The sequence below is a fragment of the Neophocaena asiaeorientalis genome, unplaced genomic scaffold (assembly GCF_003031525.2).
Source record: "Neophocaena asiaeorientalis asiaeorientalis breed wild unplaced genomic scaffold, Neophocaena_asiaeorientalis_V1.1 scaffold204, whole genome shotgun sequence".
Taxonomy (NCBI): Eukaryota; Metazoa; Chordata; class Mammalia; order Artiodactyla; family Phocoenidae; genus Neophocaena; species Neophocaena asiaeorientalis.
The window spans coordinates 3435760-3459528 of record NW_020173922.1 but is presented as its reverse complement, the minus strand read 5'-3'; the positions used below and the strand labels follow the sequence as shown (position 1 = coordinate 3459528).

The 23769-nt window shown below is 42.1% G+C and overlaps 1 protein-coding gene across 1 annotated transcript; it reads right to left on the bottom strand.

Moving 5' to 3' along the window:
• Positions 1 to 18786: 18786 nt before the first annotated feature.
• Positions 18787 to 23334, bottom strand: WNT8A (Wnt family member 8A). The gene is made up of 6 exons (XM_024752479.1): positions 23267 to 23334; positions 23129 to 23162; positions 22760 to 22898; positions 21486 to 21611; positions 20484 to 20626; positions 18787 to 19335 (listed from the first exon to the last, which is right to left on the bottom strand). The coding sequence occupies exons 1-6, from the start codon at positions 23332 to 23334 to the stop codon at positions 18787 to 18789; spliced, it is 1059 nt and encodes a 352-aa protein (XP_024608247.1).
• Between the last annotated feature and the right edge of the window lie 435 nt (positions 23335 to 23769).

The window sequence follows — 23769 nt, the reverse complement described above, 5'->3', positions numbered from 1 at the left end:
TCGTGGTGCTACTCTTGTCGCTCAGTGAGCGCACTGCCTCTGAATTGGCTCATTGCAAAACAAATAGTTCTGTTTTCCCTTTTTGCCTTTTATCATAAAAGCAAAAATCCTCTTCAGATTTCTTTTGGTTAGTGAAAACAGATACGAATGCAGGTCTTTCGTAAGAGCAAGGTGGCATCAAGTGAACTTTCAGAAAGGGGGGCTACCTATATTTAGTAAAATGAAAATGGTTAGAACTCAATTATAGTTTTAACCAGTCATATATAATTATTTCCTCAACATTAATAAGTGTCCTACAAGGGTGACCGACAGTAGCATGACAACTAATTTCTGGTTGTATCACTGAAAGTCCTGCATCCTGTGAGGCCCCTTAATCCTTCACAAAATGGAATGATTGGTCCCTCTACCAAAGTCTTTAGGTTAATACTTCTCAATTATGTTTTTGTGATGAAGTGCTAGTTTTCAAAAAATGAAAAATTCTCAGTTATTAAAGAAATTTTAATTTACTTAAAAAAAGATCCAAGTTGTAAAAGACTTTTTTAAGAGTAAATAATTAAACTGGCCTCATCTCTTCAGAAAGGCAATGTCATTATAAAACAAAAAATGGAAATGGGGAAGACCAAAGAAACACCTTAACCAAAAGCAATGAGTAGCTCTTGCCTAAAAAAACATCTATAGAAGACCTTTGGGGGGACAATTAAGGAGATTTAGATATGGACTAAATATTAGGTGATATTAGGTTATAATTGCTAAATTTCAAAGGGTCAAAATGATATGGCCATAAAAGGAGAATATCATGTTTAGGTTATGCATTCTGAAATTTCTAGGGGAAATTTTTTTGATGTTTGCAACTTATTTTCAAATGGTTCAGCAAGAAATATTTTTATACATGTAAAGATAAAACAAAGTTAACAAAATATTAACAATTGTTCAGTCTAGGTGGTGGGCACTCTAGTGTACTATTCTTTCAACTTTTCTGTGCTTTAAAACTATTCACAAATGAAGTTGGGGAAAAAAGATCTGTATGTTATTATCAAAAGCTGGTGATCAGTTTTTCACATTGTTGATAGGGAAACATTCAGATACTATATAGCTCTTGATTTGATATAAAAATGACATATACTAATCATCTATGATGTGTTTTAACCAAACATGTGTACCTTAAAATTATCAAGCCTTTAGGCCCACCTTCCTGCTTACAGTAGTAGGAAATAATGTGGCCATCTGAATGATACCATAAAGAAGCAAAAATTTACAAGATGTGATGTTCTGTAGGACAGCTGCCTTGGTCTTTCAACAAATTGGTATTATGAGAAAAGGGACTCTTTTAGATTAACAGAGATGTGAGATACATAATCAGAATCAACACTAGTTTCTAGATTGAACCCACATTTATGCAGACAAGCTGCAAAGGACATTTTTTAAAAATTTTTATTTATTTGTTTATTTATTTATATTTGGCTGTGTTGGGTCTTTGTTTCTGTGCGTGGGCTTTCTCTAGTTGCGGCGAGTGGGGGCCACTCTTCATTGCGGTGCACAGGCCTCTCACTGTCGCGGCCCCTCTTGTTGCGGAGCACAAGCTCCAGACGCGCAGGCTCAGCAGTTGTGGCTCACGGGCCTAGTTGCTCCACGGCATGTGGGATCTTCCCAGACCAGGGCTCGAACCCGTATCCCCTGCACTGGCAGGCAGACTCTCAACCACTGCGCCACCAGGGAAGCCCTGCAAAGGACATTTTTGAGATAACTGGGAAGATTTGAATCTAGACTGAGTATTAGATACAATGAAAATGTGTTGTCTTGGAAGGTAAAGATTGTTAACGAAAAAGACATGTTACGAAGCAATATGTACAGTGAGATCTTACTTTTTTTTAAATAATTTTATTTTATTTATTTTATTTTTGGCTGCACTGGGTCTTTATTCCTGTGTGTGGGCTTTCACTAGTTGTGGCAAGCGGGGGCTACTCTTTGCTGCAGTGCGCAGGCTTCTCCTTGCCATGGCTTCTCTTGTTGCGGAGCACAGGCTCTAGGTGCGCAGGCTTCAGCTGTGGTTCATGGGCTCAGTAGTTGTGGCTCACGGGCTCTAGAGTGCAGGCTCAGTAGTTGTGGCGCACGGGCTTAGTTGCTCCGTGGCGTGTGGGATCTTCCTGGACCAGAGCTTGAACCTGCGTCCCCTGCATTGGCAGGTGGATTCTTTTTTTAATAAAGTTTTAAAGAATTAATTTATTATTATTATTTTTTGGCTGTGTTGGGTCTTTGTTTCTGTGCATGGGCTTTCTCTAGTTGTGGCGAGTGGGGGCCACTCTTCATCGTGGTGCACGGGCCTCTCACTATCGCAGCCTCTCTTGTTGTGAAGCACAGGCTCCAGACGCGCAGGCTCAGTAGTTGTGGTTCACAGGCCTAGTTGCTCCGCGGGATGTGGGATCTTCCCAGACCAGGGCTCGAACCCGTGTCCCCTGCTTTGGCAGGCAGATTCTCAACCACTGCGCCACCAGGGAAGCCCTGGCAGGTGGATCCTTAACCACTGTGCCACCAGGGAAGCCCAGTGAGATCTTACTTTGATAAAGAAATACATATATGTGTATATGTGTGGAATAAGATGTAGAAGGCCCCAACTCAAATGTTATTATATAATCTCTGGATGGTGGGAATACACTGATTTTTTTTTCTTATTTTTGCTTAGCTGTATTTTAATTTTTCTACAGTGTTCCTATTACTGCTTTTGTCATTTTTTAAGGGTTTAAAAAGATAAATGTTTTAATGGTTGTCAACATTAAAAGGGTTAGCAACACTTCCTTATTAATAGACTATCTTTAAGCTATCTAGAGCCATGATGTTTTACAAGTTCTCAGTCATGGTGTTTATATGAATTTTTGGACATATTCCTCCTGGGACTGGTGTGCCCACTGTATTTCAAAACACCTTTAACATCATGTTGGGAAGACAAACTAAAATCTTAAAAACAAAGATAAATAGTGGATGGCTATATTTTGAGCAATGGTCAAGAGCATATAGGAAAAAGCAAATCGTTTTTACAATGAGATTCCAGCTTCAGGAGGTCATTTCCACCACAAGAGCCTCCTCTTGTGCAAAAAAGAGGCAGCACTGTGTATGGCAGAAAACTTCTATACTGGAAGTCAGCTTCAGTCGCCAGACCTGCCATTTGTTTTGGGGTTTTTTTTTAAGTGGAAGAAAAAATAGAGAAAACAGACTAATTTGAGATACATTTTGGAGGAAAAATAGATAAAAATACATGCAGATGGAAAACAATGTAGTTAGCCATAGGATTTTTAAACTTGGGACACATTTGAGGTCATTATTTCATGGGCCAGAACTGGAAAGTATAGCATAGAATGAATAAGAAAATGAGAAGACTGCCTTCTGACATAACCTGTCAGGTGGTATCAAAGTCCTGTGTACACATCTGTTATTGTTAAGTAGTGGTGGTTTAATGCATTTCTCTTGCACTGAATGATAGTGTGGTATTCTGGTTAAAAAAGATATACCACTTCATTTGGTTTCTTTCTCTAGGACTCAAAGAGATCATAGAAAAAAGCAAGCAAGCATGCAGCTCTTATGACTTGGGACTAAACAGAAGTTTAGATTTTTCTTTACTTCTTTAGAAGTTTAGATCTGGGATGACATGTAGAAGCCCCCCCTCCCCCCATTTGGAGAACCCAGGGCAATAGTTTATCTGCCCTGGCTTAAGGGTGCCACAGATTAGCTTGATTTGAAAGTGTCACAGATACTTTCTAGAAGTACTTTTCCATCTCAGAAATACTGCCACTTCTCTCTTGTTGTTAACTCTATGTAGGAACTATTTAGATTAAGCTTTGAATTTTCATTCAGAGATGGCTCAGTTCTTCTTTGTTTGCTACTTCTTTGACTTTAGGTGCTTATCTTGGGTTCTTTATTTTTGTTAGTCCCCTTACTAATAACATTCACTGTACTAACTTTGCACCTTTCATTTACTTTACAGAAGTTATAACTAAATCTCAGAAACTCCCTGGCTTATGAGAGCCTTTAGTAGAGAAGTTCACTTCTAAATGTAGAGTCCAATGATTTTTGGCAATTTCAGATAAATACCGTAAGGGAGATAGCTTTCTCCCACCTCATTGAAGGACATGACTAAAGAAAAAAATCTTTGTGGACCAGTCCAGCATAGTTTTCCTATTAAATTAACTACATACTTTAGTCCATTGGAAAGAGGAGATTACTAAATATGATGTCTGTTCCTTTCCTGCTTCCAGGATGACCCAGAAAGTTCTCTCCCCTCATCCAAATCAAGGGTTGATGACACTGCTGTGATTGATGCCTTTTGTTCCCAGACCAAATTGTTTTTTATAGCCCACCCCCTGCCAGCACTTTCCAAAGTGCCACTGCCATCAGCTCCAGAGGGAGCCCCTTCCTCAGGCTTCCTGGCCAGCAGCTGCACTGTGATGGCAGGGAGCTCGGAATGGGAGGAGAAAGCAGCTTGCAGACAAATGGGCAGCTAATCCAACCAACAGCCCATCACTAGAACCATAAAAAAAAAATTCCTTTTTTCCCCCACTTGCCTCATCTGCATTTCTTGGCTGAGACGGCGATGGAATGCTCCTTGGAAAAGTTATGGCTTCACATAAAGCAATCTCAAATTTCCCTCCCTTTTTTTTCTTTCTCAAACAATTCTACTTAGCCCAATATTGTCAAATCACTACAGACCTTACCAGTAGTAAAAGGACAATAAGGGAATAGTAGGAACAACTTTATGCTTATAAATTTGACAAATTAGGTGAAATAGACAAAGTCCTTTAAAGACACAGCTACCAACAATGTATCAACCTAAACTACAATTTCTGGATCCTTCTTTAAACTTTCTGTCATCATTGTTTGGATCTCTCAGTGCTCAACTTTTTAGTTTTGAAGCAGCCCTACTGAACTTACTTAGTAAGCATTCTCAACTGTTCTACTGAGATCTAGTTACTTTTCAGCTCAAGTTTTCTAATTTTGGGATAGAGAGGGTAAAGCTATTTTTTAAGAATAAGCATCTCAGGGGTTAATAAATCTTATTTTAATCAGGATTATAAAATCCTGATCCTTCTGGGTGGCCTTTATTTTGGGGCCAGAATGACAGACTCTCTGGTCTTTATCTAGTGTTCGTAGTCCTTGCCAATGTGAGAACATTTCAAGGCGTCTTTAACATATATATGTGGTTAGAGCCTCTTGCACCATAAAACGGTTAGCCACGGACCCACATAAAACAGTCAGTCTACAATGAGGTTGAAGCTTTGGAAACAAGCACATCCTTTTCAGTGGTGCTTGCTTTTATAATGTGTCATTTAGCAAATGGACTGTGAAGAATTAGTCATGCCAAACTTCTAACCATCCGATGACTAGCTACAGACTAAACATCCCAGATGAAAATTTTTAGATTTTAAAGCTTCAGTCTTTCAAAGTTCAATTAAAATAAAATATTTACTAGGACCCCCAAGTTCTAGTCTAACTTGTTTGCACATTTCAGAGATACAAGTTCAACACTTAAGTAGCAAACCATTATGAGTTCCTTCGTGCCTCTCAGGGATGGTTTGAGAAAATGGATTATTTGAAACCATTGTAATCTTTGTGGTAAAAAACACAATATACTAAATTAAGTCAAAATGTAATATTTTTAGGCACATTAGTAAAATCACGTTGTTATATTCCTCTTTCTGTTGCTAATATTGTACGTCCAACCTGAACACACTCTTGTATTTAGGAAGCCAGACCCTTTGTCTAGCTTCCTGTAGGTCTGGGTGCCCTCAACCTGTCCTCAGCTCTTCAGTAGTTACCTAGGTCTGAGGCCTGACCCTGCGATCTCCTATGCCATCTGAGCTGACCTTTTCACTGGATTCCATGCCCTGGTATCTTCTTAGAATACTCTTCTTCCTTTTTAGAGCTCTATTATTTTAAAAGTCTCCTTATCTTTTTTCCTGTCCTCATCTTGATCATTTCCCTTTATCTTTATCAGTGAGTTCAGTATTCTTGACCATAAGCTGCTATAAAGATCTTAATATGTCAGTTATATTGCAATATGATTTTTAAAAAGATTTTGAAATTATGAAGCACATCACAGAGTGAAAGAGTTAAAAAGAGTGTGCCAACATGTTTTCTTCCTATTCAGTTTGGTCAGGGGAACCCAAGTTGAATAGACATTGTCCGTATAGAAAACAGGTTTCCTATTTCCATGGGTAGCTGTTTGAAATTAATGTTCACTACTTTGTGACAATCAACAAATACTTATTATCTTGTATATACATAATATGCTGGAAAAATATTTTATATTTGTTAATCTGGCATTCAGGGCTCCCATAGACTGGTCAATGCTTATCTTTCCAAACATATATCCTCAGAACTTGCCGTATGGACACTGTTCTAGCTGGAGTATTCAGTTTGCTCACCTTGCCCATTCCTAATTCTGTTCATTTGCTAAAGCCATTCTTTGCTTTACTCTGCCATCCTACATCACAAACACTGAAGATTCTCCTATTCTTTTATGCTTGTATAATTCCTAGCCTAGGAGACAATTTCATATAGTTTTGCTCTAATAGAGCTTAATTGCTGACTTATCTGGCACTTAATAATATACTCCTTTGACATAATGTACTGGACATATGGTGAAATGGTTTAGCATTTGGCCTTTGGAAACAGCAAAGCAGTTTTCTATCATAACTCCATGACTTCCTAGCTCTGTGACTGTGGGAAAATTTGCTTAACCTCTCTGAGTCTGTTTCCTCATCTCTCTACTGGGGATAATGATAATACCTACCTTACAGGGTTGTTTTAAGGATTAAATGTGTAAAAGTACCTAACAGTGCCTTGTGACACAGAGTAAGCACTCAGTTAAAGTTAGCTATTATTTTTTACCTCAGGTCTTTTTCTTTAAACTTATATATGGACTCTCTTTGCATCATTAATGGAAGGATTACTATCTGTCGTTACCTATTATGTGCCAAGCACTGTGCTAAGCACTTTCACTTATGTTATCTTAATCCTCACAACAATCTTGAAGTTAAAACGATTTGATGTAGAGGCCATATCTGGGAATTATTAGAGCTGGGGTTTTGAACTTAATTATATTTGGCTCTAAAGCCTTTCCATTACTTAATGGTGGTTCTTCATAGACATGGGAAACTTCTTGTTTTTCTCATAGGGCCAACTGAGTGTTGTGTATAAACCAAGTTCATTCATTTAATGGATTTATTGTGTATAAATTAATGAAGTGGGACTTGGGGCTTTACTCCATTTATGCTATTGCTTTTTGTGGCTGACAGTCATAGGTTTTCTTCCTTCTTCACTCAGAAAGTGCTTCCAAACCCCTTTTCATTCTCCGTATTACTAAAGGCACTGATACCTTTATTTACACTTAACCACTACATGCTCTTGCACATCAACTTTATAAAAAAAAAAAAAAGCTTTGCTAATTTTATTTATTTTTTTAAAGGGAACTTTATTTATTTATTTTTGGCTGCATTTGGTCTTCACTGCTGTGTGGGCTTTCTCTAGTGCAGTGAGCAAGGGCTACTCTTCATTGCGGTGCATGGGCTTCTCATAACAGTGTATTCTCTTGTTGCAGAGCATGGGCTCTAGGCATGCAGGCTTCAGTTGTTGTGGCACGAGGGCTCAGTAGTTGTGGCTCCCAGGCTCTAGAGTGCAGGCTCAGTAGTTGGGGCACATGGGTTTAGTTGCTCCGTGGCATGTGGGATCTTCCTGGACCAGAGCTTGAACCCATGTCCTCTGCATTGACAGGCGGATTCTTAACCACTGTGCCACCAGGGAAGCCCACTAATTAATTTTAAACCACCTAATCCAACCCCTTTATTTATAATTGAAGCAAACAAGGCTCAGGGTAGCTAAGAGACATGCCCAAGGTCACAATAAAGCTAATGGCTGATGATCCATGTTCTTGGCTCATAACCAGAGTGCTATTCATTATACCAGGAACCCCTTGAGAAGAAGCACTTGAAAATATTATTGTCATAAGCAGTTAAAAACCTCCACCTGCCATCTTACTTGTGGTGGTAATTTAATAGTAAATCCTTGTAAAATATAATGTACAAAGAAGCTTCCTTCTGCACTAAATTCAAATGAGTAAAATCTAATCATAAGACTCTGTGTACATGAAGAACATCTGACTATTGCTATTTTACAGGCTATATGTTTCATGAAACCAGAAGGGGTTCTAATTTATTCTGTATGGCAATTGGCATGGGACATCTTATAAAGGCCAGAACTGTCAGGATAGAAAAATTTAGAGGCTCAGAATAGAATTTTAGAATTTGAAAAAAATGTTGTGAATATCTAATGTAATCTAATCAAATTCCCTTCTTTTTTATAGTAAAGATTTTGAAGCACAGAAAGTGATTTGCATGGCTTTACAGTAAAATCTGTGGCAAAATCAGCAGCACTTTTCCCACAATACTAAATTACCTCTCTTGATTACCTCAAAATTAAATTGTGTTGATTGTCACAGAAGATTGCAGGAATAAATCCTTTTGGAAAAATGTAAGACAACCTTCAGGGAACTAAAATTAAACATTACCTTAATCTCCTTTTGGAACATGAACCCCATTATTATTCAGGCAACTTCATTGCATGTGCAGATTTTCTTGGCTTTTTGATAGTCCTTATGTGTTACTGGCAGAATTGTTTTTTCACCAGAAACATCAGACTTCAGAAAGAGAGAAAAATGGAATTATTCAGCTAAATGGCAGCTTTGAAATTCTCCAGATTGTGATCTATTCTAAAGTGGCCTCGATTTTTCAGCAACTTTCTGGACATGGAGAAGAATCAGAATGGGAATCATTCTCTAAAAGAATCAACGATTCTTTTCTAATGTCTTAGCCATAGAGACAGCAAAACTGTCTGGCTGTTCAGTAGAACTTTAACAAAATTTTCGTCCTTGCTGTTTTCTTTAGGTTGTGGAATGAGTAGGTACACCTATTGGAGCCCAGAATTTGAGAGAAATTTTGTAGTATTGTCAATTTTTAAAGAAAATTTCATTCTTCCCAGTTTGTGCTCATATAGATTCCTGCCTGCTTTTTTTCTGTCACACCATACTACCCAGTCTGCGTCTAAAAAATCAAGATGAGAAGATGACAATCAACATATGGCACAATGGGGAAATGCATCCATACTCTCAGCTCAGCCCTGTCCTTCAAACTCTGGAGATTATTTAGAGTCAATCGCAGGACACTGGTGAGTGTGGGAAGCTCTTGGAGGGGTGAGGAGTGGGAGGGTGCCAGGAGCCTAAAAGATCTTATGAAAGCGCCCTGCCTAGCTGGCCTAGGATTAACCCGTCGTTTCCCAGCCAGAGCTAGCCCAGCTGTCTTGCTTTCCAGGGGTCTCTCATGTTAATCTGTGGAATTGACCAACTGAGTTTGACCGTGACTGGCTTTGTTTTGCAAAACAAAATTGGTAAGGCAGGCCTCATGCTGACTGACTGAATGGTGTCATCAACCCAATTCAAGGGGTGCCACAAAAGCAAGGAAATGAAACTTCAATTTCCTCCTCATGTTAAATGATAGCTTATCATACCAATTATGACCCTTCTGCAGCTCAGGGCAAAGTATTTTATTGCTTTGTGTGTGTGTGTGTGTGTGTGTGTGTGAACAACCATAAACCACTCTCTTCTTCTACTTTTTCCTCTAACCCCTACCCCCACCCTACACCTGATTAAGGCTCATTGGAAAGGGCTAGTCTCTGTCGTCAAAGGACAGAGAGCCAAAGCCTCCTTTTTTACCCCTACCAACCTGTCATGATTTTACCTTGATTCTAGGAAGTACGAGATTTGTTTTAAAGCAAAACAGAAACAAACAGGGTGCAAGGAAGCCTTTCTGGCTTCAGAGCACCCTTTTAATGTTCAGCTCCTCTCACTACTTGGATGAGTTTGCCTCAGTTTTGGGCCAGGCAGAGATTGGCTGCTTTCATCCCTATGTTCCTACTGCCCCTGTACACACTTTTTTTTTTTTTTTGCGGTAAGCAGGCCTCTCACTGTTTTGGCCTCTCCCGCGCAGGCTCAGCGGCTATGGCTCACGGGCCCAGCCGCTCCACAGCATGTGGGATCTTCCTGGACCGGGGCACGAACCCGTGTCCCCTGCATCGGCAGGCGGACTCTCAACCACTGCGCCACCAGGGAAGCCCCCTTGTACACACACTTTTATTAGAATATTTATCACACCACGTTTTTATGGGCATAGGTGTGCTTTCCTTCTTGATTGGGAGGAAACGTGTCCCTTCGTGTTTACCTCCCAGACAGGCACCTAGCACAGTCCATCATGACCCATAAAAGACATTTACTGATTGAATAGATTGATGGAGGCCCCCCACAAAGGTTAGCTCTTATATTTCCCTACCTGCCGGCAAATCTGTACCCATCTGTTCCTAAAATCAAAAAGAGGCTCAGTTGCTCAGGTTATTCAATAGGCACTTGTGGACGTCAGTGGGAGAGGTGTGGTGCTTCTTTGGACCTGTGCCCTCTTCCCTTCACTTCCTACTCCTTTTAGGAAATCTCATTTACTCCCATGGCTTCAGAAACTCTCTCTGTATTGGCAACTCTTAAGTTTGCATCTCCATCTCAATTTTCTTTTCTAGTTTATTTAGTATCTTTCCCAGACTTAATAGCCAATTGCCTGCTTGATATTTCCACTTGAATGTCTCAGAAAAATTTCAAAGTTAATGTGCTTGAAATGGAACTCTTGATCCCCATCTTCCCATTAGCCCTAACCTGGTCCTCTCATTTTGCCTATGTCCGTAAACAGCACCACCTGCCACTCAGTTACTAAAGTTAGGAAACTGGAAGTCACCCTAGATCCTTCCCCTTCTCTCACCCATCACATCCAATCCATCAGCAAATTTTATTGGTTCTACCTCTTTTATACATACTGCCCATCTTCCTTCTTCCCTCTGTTCACTTTATCCCTACCTTAGTGCAAGTCACTATCAGCTCTTGCGTGTCTTAATACAACTGCCTCCTTGTCTTCAGCCTTCCACGCTTGACTATCTCCAGATAACAGCCAGTTTTCTTACAAGGTAAATAGGATCCTATCATCCCCTAGCTTAAAATCTTTTAATGGTTTTCCATTTCTCTGGAACAAAATTCAGACATTTTACTGTGACTGATTGGGTCTTCAATGATCTGACCCCTGCTTACTTCTCTAAGTTCATCTCATGCCACCACACGCAAAGCATTCTCCAGTCATATCAAACTTTTATCAGTTCCTGGAATTTTCCAAGCTCTTTTCTGCTTTGGGCCTTATTGCTTGTTAATGCTTCTCTCTGAAATATGTTTTCTTGAAGCTCTTATAACTAGTTCCTTTGGTATAACTTTAAATGTCAACTTCACAGAGAACCTTCTCTGACCACTTTTTCTTAAGATGTTGCCACCTTGTTATAAGAACCCTACTATTTCCATCATGACACTTAACTCAATCTGTAATAATATGTTTTTTAACTTGTTCATTGTATGTGTCCTCCATGAAAATGCTAGTTCCATGAGGGCAGAGGCCTTGTCAATGTCATGAACTTCTTCATCTCTCGCATTAGTGCTATGCCTATAACAGAGTATGTGGTCAAGAAATGTTTATTGAATGGATGAAGTGGGTTATAAATAGGAGGGCTATATAATTGCCATCAAACAGTACACTTTTCGGAGTGAAAGGAGGCGCAATTACAATTATACTTGGGACAGCAGGCATAAACCATGAAGCAATAGGAAGAGCAGTGGATTTCTAGAAATATCAGCATCCAAGATGACTCTGATTTTGTGCCCTTCAACATTTTTATTCAGGTGAAGCCGATTTAAGGTGAATACCAAGGAGGGGGAAAAGGGGTACATGCCATGAAGTGTAGTGTAGCAGGGGGAATGAATGGGCTGGCTTTTTCCTTTGCTTTGGGCTCAAGTGGTAATGGTATGTTTGGGAACCTCAAGTGTTCTCTTTAAACTTAAAATTTTTTTAATATCACATACCATATACAAGACCTCCCCCATCAGTTACCTGTCTGAGTTACTGCCTAGCTGATTGGTCCTGAGAGTATTTTGGGCCACTCCCCCCACGCCCAAGAGCAGAGGTCCTAGCAATTGCTTGAACTTGGAATTAGGAGACCTGATGTCTATCCTCAACTTGACCTTTAACTAGGCAAATGACCTTGGGCAAATGTCTTTCCTCTTCTGTAAAGTAAGAGGTTTGTAGGAGATGAATTCTAAGGTCTCTTCCATCTCTGAAATTCCATGACCTGTACACTTAACACCACCTTTGGGCAAGACTGGCTAGCGTCTGGAGAGCAGTAATCACCCACCAAATGCAGAGTGTCATGAGAGGCTTGCAGAGGCACCAAGGTGGGTAACATGGCCCTATCTCCAAGGAGGAGACTTGTCAGCTCTATTGTTGAGGCATAGAGAAACACATAATGCCTAGATAGCATAGGCAGTGAAATTTAGATTCTTTCAGATACATGGCAGGTCATTTCAAAGAGCAGATAGACCTTAAGGAGGGAGTATTTGAAGTTGAGGAGGCAAAGGTATCTCAGGGAGGGAAATGGTCTCAACTGGGATACAGAAATTGTATGGGAACGGCATATACAGAGAATTGTCATAACCTGGTCTAGCTGGAACTGAGGAAGCAAGGAATAAAACTGGAAAAGCAAAATAGGAACAGTTACCTCTGGGGAGGGCAGTGAGCTGGGGGAAGAAGGGAGTGAAGGTATTATTCACTTTTTAATCTGTTTACTTCTAAATTTTTTGGATTTTTATGAGATTATATTCATAGAAAAAAAATTTTAATGTTTACAATAAGATAGTGTCAAGTTTAGGAGACTTGAAATGTCAGGCCAAAGAACTGGAATTGTATTCTCTAGGACATTGCAGGTTTTTTGTTTTTAATCAGGTAATGATGAATTGAATGTAGTGTACTAGTAAGATAAGTATGGTAGCATTGTGTTAGGTGGAGAGTTGAGGGGCAAAATATCAGTTATTGAGTTGGTGCAAAATTCTGGTACAATATGAAGAGTTGAGCAGAGGGACAAGTGAGGGGTGACTCATTAGTAAGCCTTAGTCACTCAAAGTTTCATTGGATTACTGATGGAAGCAGAGGAATCATAGAGAAAATCAATTCTGTCACTCAAGTTGAAACATCCCGTGGAATATTAGAGCTGTGGTGCCTAGACCTTGCACAGAAGTGGGGATTTTGGAATCATCAGCACAGAAATAAAACTGGACTTTTAAAGTAGCTAAATGCTTCACGGGTGAGAGTAGAGAAGGAAGTGTGTCCTGTCAGTTTCATGTTCTTGCCCTGCACTGCCTGCAAGCCTCTAGCACAGGAGGACCCTGATGACTGAGGTTCCAGCTGATGCAGCTGGGAATCAAGGCTACTTGGCTGAAATGAAGGGGTTAGAAATGAACTTGGGCCATGGAGAAATGCAAGTGGGGCCTGATGGGGCAATCAAAGCTCTGTGACAGCCAAGCATAGGCAGATTCTTCAGATACTTGAGGGCAAAGAGGTGATGGCAATTGAGGTTTGACAAGGGTTTCTGGCTCACACCCTCACCTAACCCCTCACAGAAACCCAAAGCTGGTGTGCATTTGAAGACGATCTAAGAAAAAGTGTGTGAGAGAGAATTAGTGAAAAACTGAAGTAATTAGGGTTATTTGGCTTTGAGAAAAGGAGTATTTTGAAGGCCTCAATCCATAATGAGAGGTCCTAGAAGATTTTGTAGACTTAAAATATAGCAGTGCTTACTCAGCCATAAAAAGCAACGAAATTGAGTTGTTTGTAATGAGGTGGATGGACCTAGAGTCTGTCATACAGAGTGAAGTAAGTCAGAAAGAGAAAAACAAATACCGTACGCTAATGCCTGTATATGGAATCTAAAAAAACGGTACTGATGAACCTAGTGACAGGACACGAATAAAGATGCAGACATAGAGAATGGACTTGAGGACACGGGGGTGGGGTGGGGAAGGGAAAGCTGGGACGAAGTGAGAGAGTAGCACTGACATATACACACTACCAAATGTAAAATGGATGGCTAGTGGGAAGCAGCCACATAGCACAGGGAGATCAGCCCAGTGCTTTGTGGCGACCTAGAGGGGTGGGAAAGGGAGGGTGGGAGGGAGGCTCAAGAGGGAGGGAATATGGGGGTATATGTATACATATAGCTGATTCACTTGGTTGTACAGCAGAAACTAACACACCATTGTGAAGCAATTATATTCCAGTAAAGATGTAATAAATAAATAAATAATAAAATAAAATATAGCAGTGCTGATTCAGGTTAGGCATGCAGCAAATGTCCTAATAGGCACTTTATCCCAGGGAGGGAAGTACTAGCTTCTCCCTCCCTCTCTGATGGTCTTTCAACACAGAGTGTAAAATGTGCTTCTCTTCCTTAGGCCTTAGATTAGGAGCTCTCCTATTAAGAAGCAGGTAGCTGAATCAAGTGATCTCTTATAGATTGCAAGAAGCTCCTGATGAAGAAGTGGCCATTTTAGGATCCCCTAGTCCTATCATAGGCCTAGGCAGGTATCTGAGAATCTGAGAGGAATGCGCATCACCTTTCCCTTACCCACATCCCACCCACCCCCTACCCATATTCCACTTCTCTTACCCACAGCCTCCTTCCTCCCTCACTGACCAAGTGCAGTCTGAGGCTTCCCAGAGCCTGGGCCTAATTTCTTCAGTGCTTTCATTGGTCATCATACATTCATTTCCTGATAAAAAGGGCAGCCTGGCAGGGTTGGCAGGGCACCAGCCATGGAGAGTGTGCAGGGCCCTGGAGTCTAACGTTCAGCTATCTCACTTGGTGATACTGGGTGCGGGGGAACTTTCCTCCTCTAAACCTAGATTACCTCCTCTGGTAGGGAATGCAACCGAATTAAAATGGTGTAGAGCACTAGTCCTACCCAAAGGTCTTTAACTTCTTCTGGAAGTCTTTGCTCTGGTCTTTCTTTTCATTTCATCCCCCACACCTCAAACCTCTTTATCTGGGCCTTTGGTCACTGTCTTTTGTGATCAATGATATGAGTAGTTTGTGATCTGGGGCTAGAAATTTGTCTTTCTGTCTTTCCTGTATTTTTTTCCTCTAGCCTCTAAAATAAACACCCCTCTTTTGACATTCCTTTGAAACTTTGACCTCTAATGTAGACCACAATGGTTAGCCTTTTTCTTTGAGTACCCCCTGGAGAACCAGGATTCTGCCCTCCCAAGTCAGCAGGAGCCAGGCTATCTGCTTTATCATTCTAAGGAAGGCCTTTGCAAGTCAAAAGTTAGGTTTCTTCTTTCTGGAGAAGGGCTGAGAAATGTGACTCTTCTACTTGTAGAAGAGGGAGGAAAAGGACACCTTTCACTGCATATAAATGGAGTCATTCTACAAAGCTGTCATGACAGCTGGAGAATGTCGCAAGAGATCCCTGGGGTCCCAGAGTGTAAGTGGTATAAAGGAAGAGTATAGATTTATGTGGTAATAGGTCCGAATTCAAATCTACCTCCATGTGTTTAATTTTAGGTTAGGTGCTTAACTTCTCTGAGCCACAGTTTCCTCAGTAGTAAGAGGGGAATAATTGTAACTCTTTAACTGGATTGTTCTGAGGATTGAAGGAGATAGTATATATTAAGCATCTGACACTTAATAGGTCCTCAGTTACTCCCTTTCCACCCTTGTGATCACCCACCAGCAAGCCCTGAGGAGACTGGCAGGGGACCATGGGAAACTCTGGGAATAGGCCTTAGGGTTTTCTTAATTCTGCCCACGGCAAAGATCAGACAGGAAGAAAAAGGAGAAGGAAGATGAGGTGGAGGAGGAGGAGAAAAAGTTTTGTAGGGGCCTGGCAAGCATAGACTGAGAAAATACAGACTTCTGTTCTCCAGGCAATGTGAATCAGTGCCTGGATTTACTGAAGTGGGACTAGGCTCATGGACAGGTTTCTCTCATTGAGTCAATTCCTTTTCCAGCAGCTTTTCAAGATCTACTATCAGATTGTGGCTGCCAACCTGCCTGTCTTGGGCCCTGGACCTATCAAACACGGGGTTTTTACTGTTTTGTCACCTTAATGATAGCCAGCTTGTTAAGGATGAGCCAAAAGGGAAGGAGTGTAGGGTTGTAACTAATGAATCTGAATGCCACTGTAATGCCTTGGAATGAGTCCTTGACAGGAAGGTGATGGATGCAGAGAAATCCAAATTCCTTTAGTTTCTGGCCCAGGGTCCATGTGGGAAGATTGGTTGATGTGATTGATTGCCATGAGGGTAAAATGAATGAGGTTGGAAGAGGCTTGGGAGGAGTGGGACTATGAGCTTTTTGGGGAAGTAGGCAAACTTTTCATGGAATTCCCAATTGTTCTTCCATAAGATTATTTGGGAATGTCAACAAGGTCCTGGGGAAAATGTCAAAGCATCAGATACCTGGGGTCTTTGGATGGAGATTCCGTTATGAATAAAGAGAAAAGTCTAGTTTGTTCAGTTCCTTGGCAGTGTTACAACTCAGGTTTCATGAGTAATTTGGCATCTGTGTTTATTGTCTATGTTTATTGAGGGTTTTGAGGGTTCAACATCAAGCTAGATAATTTTTTTTTTTTTGTCTGAGCCCCAGGGAAATAATCTTTTCTTTTGGTTGCCTATTGCTTCACCACAATTTTTGTGCTTGGATGATATCTCTTCCATTCTCCCTTCTACCACTGCCACCACCACCATCACATACACACACACACACACACACACACACACACACACACACTTCTTCGTTGCTAACTGTAGTGTTTTTTTTTTAACCTTCCTTAGAAGGAAGGAGGTAGAGGAAATCTTCCATTTCCTTGACATAGGCTGCATTTTTATGGATTTCTCTTTATCTCTGGCTTCTGGCATCTGTGGTAGTTTTAAATGCACAGAAGTAATAGATACCAGGGTAGACTTTCAAGGCACCTGCTTATGTTTTCTCCTGAGATGCCAACTTCCTTAATGAACATTTCACCTTTCTTTTCACTCAAACAAAAAAAAAAATGAATTAGTTATTCCCTGCTGACATTAAAAAAATAACTTACTATTAATTTTTTTGATGACAAAAATATTTGTTTATTGTAGACAAATATAAAAATACAGAAAAACACAAAAAGGGAAACAAACCACTCAACTTTGGTATTACATGATAGCTAATATTTTCCTATTTTTAAAACGAAATTGGGTTCATCCTGAACATGCTGTTTTGTAATTTACTTTATTTACTTAATTATATCATGCATGTTTTTCATGTTACTAAATATTTTTCAGAATATTATTTTAATGGCTAATATTCCATTGTATAGCCATGACTTAACTTGTTTGCCCTGATGTTGAACATTTAAATTGTTTTTCAATTTAAAACATTAAGCTAAGAATGTTTCCCCACTCTTGGTGACCAGTCATTTTACTTGTTTATTCAACATATTTGAAATACATCCCCCCTGCAGGGTGTTTGACCTTTGCAGAGAGGGGAGACTCCAAAGGCCAGGATGCTCAGATTTAGGAGACCAGTGGTTGAGCCCCTAGGGCTCTCTTTATGGGAAACTACTCCTCCCCCAAAGCTTACCAGTAGAAGATGTAGAAGTGTAAATGAGGAAGGTAGAATCCACAACTTTCCTAGTCTCTTGCCTTGGGGCCCAGGTCCTTGGTGTACAGACACCCCAGGAAGCCCAAGTTAAGAGAGCAAACACACTTTGAATATGATTCAAGTTCGAAGGGCTTGCTTGTTCCTCAAGTTGCTTAGGTTGCATTAAAATAATACTTTACAAATTCAGAAATCTGGATTCTTTTCCTATAGGCCAGTTCTTGGGTCTCAATTTTATTATCTGTCAAACACTGATATCAAGGGGGTTGGATATTTCCAGTTTCTCCTTTTAGCCTTGTGTATAATTGGGATATAGAGGCAGGGTTTCTCATTCCCTTTCTGATCCTAAGGTTTCCAAGGAGAGAAATAAAAGGTCTCAATTAAATATATATTCTAGAAGCATTTATTGCAGAATGAAGATGAGTTCCCAATCTGGGAAAATAACAAAAGAGAGTTGTTCTACAGCTCTTTGGGGGAAAATCCCTCTTGGGGGGCCTTGAGCAGGTAAGTTGTAGTCATCTGTCCACTTACTGTAACCATCCCTTCTCCATGGCTCCAGAGATAGTTTCTGAGCTGGAAAAGTCATGAGGTTATATTGGGTACTGGTTTCCCCAGGGTTGGGTGGGGTGAACTTTTCAAAAGTGCATATTGAGGTAAAAAACCCAACACTTTATATACCTCCCTCTAGGCAGGTATGTAGCCTCTGCCCCACTTATCTGTATGAACTTGTAGTTGGTCTTTCTGGAGCTTGCCAGAGTAGGGGAAGGTTGCTCCTTCAGGACTCTGGACAGAACTCTCATTTTTGGCTTCCATTCTCTGATTCTCAGCCATACAGCTGGGTTGGACGTGGTCTGAAACTCCAGGGGCAAGTACTTTGAAGGTCTTTTTGGATATGGACCCCAAACCAAAACTCCCCCTTTAGCAAACTGCAAAATTACAGGCAGAAAGACCAGGAAGTAACTTGTAGGAAAGATGAAATGGGGTCTACCCAAGTTAGGAGGCCCAGATTCCCATTTCAGCTCTGTCAGGAACATGCTGTATAATCTTAGGCCTCCGTTTTCCCATGTACAGCAGATATCAAGAGGACTACAGATCAACCATGTGACTTTCCAATTGTTTTTCTTATCTCTTCTCTCCCAGAGAAAAGCTGTGTCCCCCCTCCATTGTCATGCAGCTGAGCAAGTAAGTTCCTGTGGGGTGCTATCGTGTGCTGCCCTTGCCCTGGGACCAAGCACTGCCTGGGGAGCGTGTGCAGTAGTACTTGCTCACCACATGCCTACACTGGTCACACTTGACCGTGCAGCACCACTGGAATTTGCAGTTACAGCTGCTTATAGCCTCAGTTCTCTTCTCTTCCACCTGCAGGCCACACTCTGTACACAAGCGCCCGCAGCTGCATTGCTCCCACCTGGATGTATTGTGGCTGTTCTGCAGACACTCCCGACCCTCTGTGCCATAGATGCCCAAGCTGGAGTTGCGGGTACAGTAATCAGGCGATTCCTCTAAAAAGATCAGCTCAGCTTCTGCACTAGGAAGGAAGGCCTCAGTGGGTGCCCAGTGGCCCTCGGCACTGTTCCCAGCCCTTAGCCGCCGCTTATCCATCTCAATTTTCAGTGCCTGGTCATACTTGGCCTTTAGGTAGTTGCCCATCTCCCGGAAGTTAGCCAGCTGCAGCCAGCATGTCTGGATGCTACAGCTCCCCGAGATGCCATGACATTTGCAAGTCCTTTTCATGGTGGCTCTCACTGCCTTCACAGAGAGAGAAAGAGAGAGGGAGGACAAAAGGAGATTGGCTCTGGGTAGAGAAGACCAAAGGCTAGCAATTAATGGAATATTTTAGAGTTGTGCTTCTTAACTTTAGAGTACATTAGAATTATGAGGGAGGCCTGTAAGAAGATCTGGGCCCTACCTCATATCTTCTCAATTAGGAAGTTCAGAGGTTTAAAGGCCATGGTATTGGTGATTTTAACGTTCCCCTGAGTGATTCTTATGGAAGAAGTGAGGCAAGTGTTGAGAAGGTTACTGAAGTCAGGTAACCTAGGCTGAAGGCCTAACTTCATCACTTGTGAGCTTGTTTCTCTTTCTGCCCATAAGAATAAGAATGATCAAGAAAGTAATTTGTAAATTAAAAATGAAAAACATGATCATTGGCACTGTTATTGTGTTGAAGCTGGGGGCTAGAGTATTTGTGGGTATTTGGATTTGTCTTTTGGGCCCTCTCCCGGAGGGAAGGAAGCTCTGAACCCCTACCCCCAAGGTGATTACCCATGGTTTTAATTGTCTTGAAAACCTCTTCCCTTTGCCATGGGCAACCAGGACATCTAGGTATAGGTTCAAAGGGAAATTTCTATGCTCTTAGCTTCTCATACAACTAGACTCCAGATTTCAGTTCAGAACACTCCAAGGATTGCTACCCCACCAAAAGTCTTGAGGGAGATTAGACCTTCCAGAGAAGCTTAGATCAGTCCCAACCCCTCCAAGCCCAGAAAGACATTAGGACATAGGTTGTATGATAAACCCCTGTTAATTTCCTAGAAATGCAGTTGAAATGGTTAAAATTTTAAGTCATGAAAGCAAGGCCTTTGTTCTGTGTTCTCAGAAACCTGCCTGTAGAAGGAGTTAGCATATAAGGTTTACTGATAAAAGGACTAGACTAAAAGATCTGTGTTCATTGCCTGGTTCTGATACTTGTTAGTTGTATTGCCTTGGCCAAGCCACGGCTCTGCCTTAACTGGCTTTGTCATCCAGAGAATGGGGGTAGCTATCCCAGTCCTGCTGGATGGTGTGAGGATGAAACATGTATGAGACAGCTCTTGGTAAGTTGTGAAGGTCTGTATGGATGTGAGGCTTTTGTAAATACTGAGCCTGTTGGCTTATTGGTCAACTCTTATACGTACCAGCCTGCCTGCCCTGTTGTTATGAAGATTCATCAGGGCTCTGGCATCCTTCCCCTTCTCCAGACTGTCCACGAAGAGTTTGGAGATTCTTTCCCCAAACTCTACATTGTCGCTGCAGCCTCCCCAGATCCAGCCATGGCCTCCTACACATAAGGAAAGAATAAGTTCTGTGTATAGCTTCCTGCTAAGTCCCTGGAGAAGAGTCAAGGTCATTTTAGCTGACATAGACAGACCATCCCCAAGAGTCCTAGAAGTGTGTAAAGCTATAGCTAAAGGTGAGACAGGGAGGGAATTCCCTGGTAGTCCAGTGGTTAGGACTCCGCACTCTCAGTGCCAAGGCCGGGGTTCAATCCCTGGTCAGGGAACTGAGATCCTGCAAGCCACGCAGGGCGGCCAAAAAAAAAGGAAAAAGGTGAAACAGGGAAATGGAGGTATTTTGGGTGGGGGTCGGGGGGAGTCCTATTCCCAAAGCCAACTGCCCACCCTTCAGGTACTCCCCAACTCTAGACAGTTCAACTCTATACCCAAAGTAAAGGTAGGCACGCTGGGGCTGGCCTAGAGGATCTCAAATGTTCACTGCAGTTCAAACATTCTAGAATTCTGTACCATTATGCTACAGTAGTCTTGTTAGAGCCACCTCCTCCCTCATTAGTGACAAATCTAAGTCTCTTCGGCTGTCTGCAGATAATTGGGTAGCTCTGGATTATGCACAAGTCATTCTAAGCCTGAAATACAAGGGTTAGCTTTAAACTCTCTTTGGCCTCCTCCTTCCTAGATGCCTTGTTGGCTTTAGAGCTTGGTGCTACTTGCTGGTCCCGGAATCATGGATCCAGCTCAGTTCTTACGAGGGTCTAGATCTAGGAGCTCCCACCAATGAAGCTGCTGCTAGAGTCTAGGGGTTTGAAGAAGCTGTGTCCCTCAGCCTTTCCCTGGAAGAGTTTAGCCTATGCTCAGCTCTATACCCTTCACCTCTTCCCATCCCCATCAGAGAGCACAACTTACCTGTTTTTCCATTTTTTGACTCATCACAGCCACAGTTTTCAAAGTCGCCCATGCTACAGTTCTTGGTGATGGTGTACATGACTCCAGCAGAGCTGATAGCATGAATGAAGGAAGTCTCCCTGGTGGCTTTGGAAAGAAAGAGGGGGCTGGAAACTAGGACCCTGATGACCCAAAGAAGAGTTTTTGGAAAAGAAATGCCATTTCATTTCTCTCTCCTGTCCCCCTCCCTCTTTGGGTTTATTAAGAGAATGCTCTTCTACTTGAGAGAACAGTGCATGCCTTTCCAGCATCCTTACTTCATCCAGGCAGGAACGAGCATCCCCATGCTACAGATGGGGAAAGTAAAACCCAGAGGTAGAGTGATGAGACCAAGGCCACTCTCCTCACCAGTTATGGTGTTGGGACCAGGACACTATCCCCCTGATATCCAGCCTAGGCCTCTGTTCATTAGCCATTGCTTCTTGTCCTTAGGCAGTGAGGACTCAGAGCTATGAGGCTGGCTTATGAAAGTGAGAAGGGTATTTTCTTCTCTCTGACATGGAGTTGGAGCCATGTAATAATCATCATGATAATACCTACCACTTACTGAGCTTGTATCTTCCTAACTCTTTATAAACGTTGTCCCATTTTACTTCTCATCCTATTTGTATACCCCACAGGAAGATACTTTTTTTCCTATCTTCTTTACTTCCTTCCCCCTAGTTTTCTCAGGCAACTCTTCATTAATAGTTTCTACATAAACAACTTTCATGCAAACTACTATACATAGTTACAAACAACTGCTCACACACACAGACACACACACACACACACACACACATACACTCAAGTTGAAGCATAGCTCAACGTGTGATCTCTCAGTTTCTCTGTTGTTGGGATTTTATGACAGTTGAAACTCCCTTAGGGGCTGCAAACACAGAGCCCTTTCCCCACTTTTGTTTCATGCAAATCAGTACAAGATAAGTGTGTACAAACACAAATACAGACATGCATTAAAAAATAGAGTTATTACATTTCTATAGAGATACCTTTGTATTCACCTCATTCAACCCTCACAACACTCCTGGTGAGCTAAACAGCTGACCTTATTGACCCAAATGACAGCACTGAGGTTGAGAGAGGGAGAAGTAACTCACTTGAGGTCACACAACAAGGAAGTGGCAGATCACTGCTAACTTTTTCATTGCACTGTACACATACATGTTACACATACATATATACTTCAAGCCCAACTTCATGGACATATACCCCCTTGTACAGGTGCACAAACTTACCACTTCTCAGCCTGTTGTGAGTGGAAAGCTGGAGAGCATTTTCAGGGCAGTTCCAGCGTTCCCAAGCAAATTGGAACTTACACTCCTCAATGCCACTCTGGGCACCCAGGGCCACACTGGTGGTGTAGGTCAGATAGGCCTGGCAGAGGGAAAAGGATGTGAGCTTCAACCCTGGCTCTAGTCAGGTCATCTGGGTCAGAGGGTGCAAGCAAGACTCAAATGGGTTAGCTCTCCATTAGGGAATAATCAATCATAGGTTCCTCTGGGTGGGTGACTTCTGGCACTATCTCCCTTCCCCTTTTTTCCTTCCCCAAAAGAGTTCCCTTAGGAACCTGGATGGGTAAGAACAGGAGCAGGAGATCATCCTACCTTGGGACCTGTTATCAGGAAATTGTTCACTGACCTACCAAAAAGAGAAAAAGTGAGGTAACGGTGAATGGGGATGAGGTAGTAGAAGCTTCCTTGGTGAGGAGGGGGGGTGGGGGGGAGGGAGAGGGAAGGACTTACCAGGCAGAGGCACTGAAGGTTGCATAGCATATGCCCACAGCCACCCTGAGCATAAACAAGTCCCCCATGGCCCTTCCCACCCCCAGGGGACCAGGTCTGGCCCAGGGCCAAGTCCAGAGAAGTGAGGAGAGGGCAGTAGGTTGCATAGCATATGCCCACAGCCACCCTGAGCATAAACAAGTCCCCCATGGCCCTTCCCACCCCCAGGGGACCAAGTCTAGCCCAGGGCCAAGTCCAGAGAAGTGAGGAGAGGGCAGGATCTTTCTCAGTATTTATGTAGGGAAATGCTGAATGGCCAAGGGGGAAAAAATCAACAGCTCTTCTCATTTGTCCCTCACTGGCAGGGCTGTAGGAGCCACTGACCCAATGGGGGACCAGGGAGGAGGGACTCAGCCCAAAGCCTCCAAGGGAAGCCCCGCCCTGCCCCGCCCTGCCAGCCCTTCTTCCCTCCCAGGCTGACAGATGGGCTGAGGCCTTTCCCTACCCAGGAGGTTTCTACCCTC

Bases quoted from the DNA above. Each gene is read 5' to 3' on its own strand.
- WNT8A (XM_024752479.1), bottom strand. From the start codon at position 23,334: ATGGGGGACTTGTTTATGCTCAGGGTGGCTGTGGGCATATGCTATGCA. The intron at 22,899-23,128 runs GTAGGATGATCT...TCCCTCTGCCAG, and splicing joins TCCTGATAACAGGTCCCAAG to GCCTATCTGACCTACACCAC. The intron at 21,612-22,759 runs GTAAGTTTGTGC...TTCTTTCCAAAG, and splicing joins TCACAACAGGCTGAGAAGTG to CCACCAGGGAGACTTCCTTC.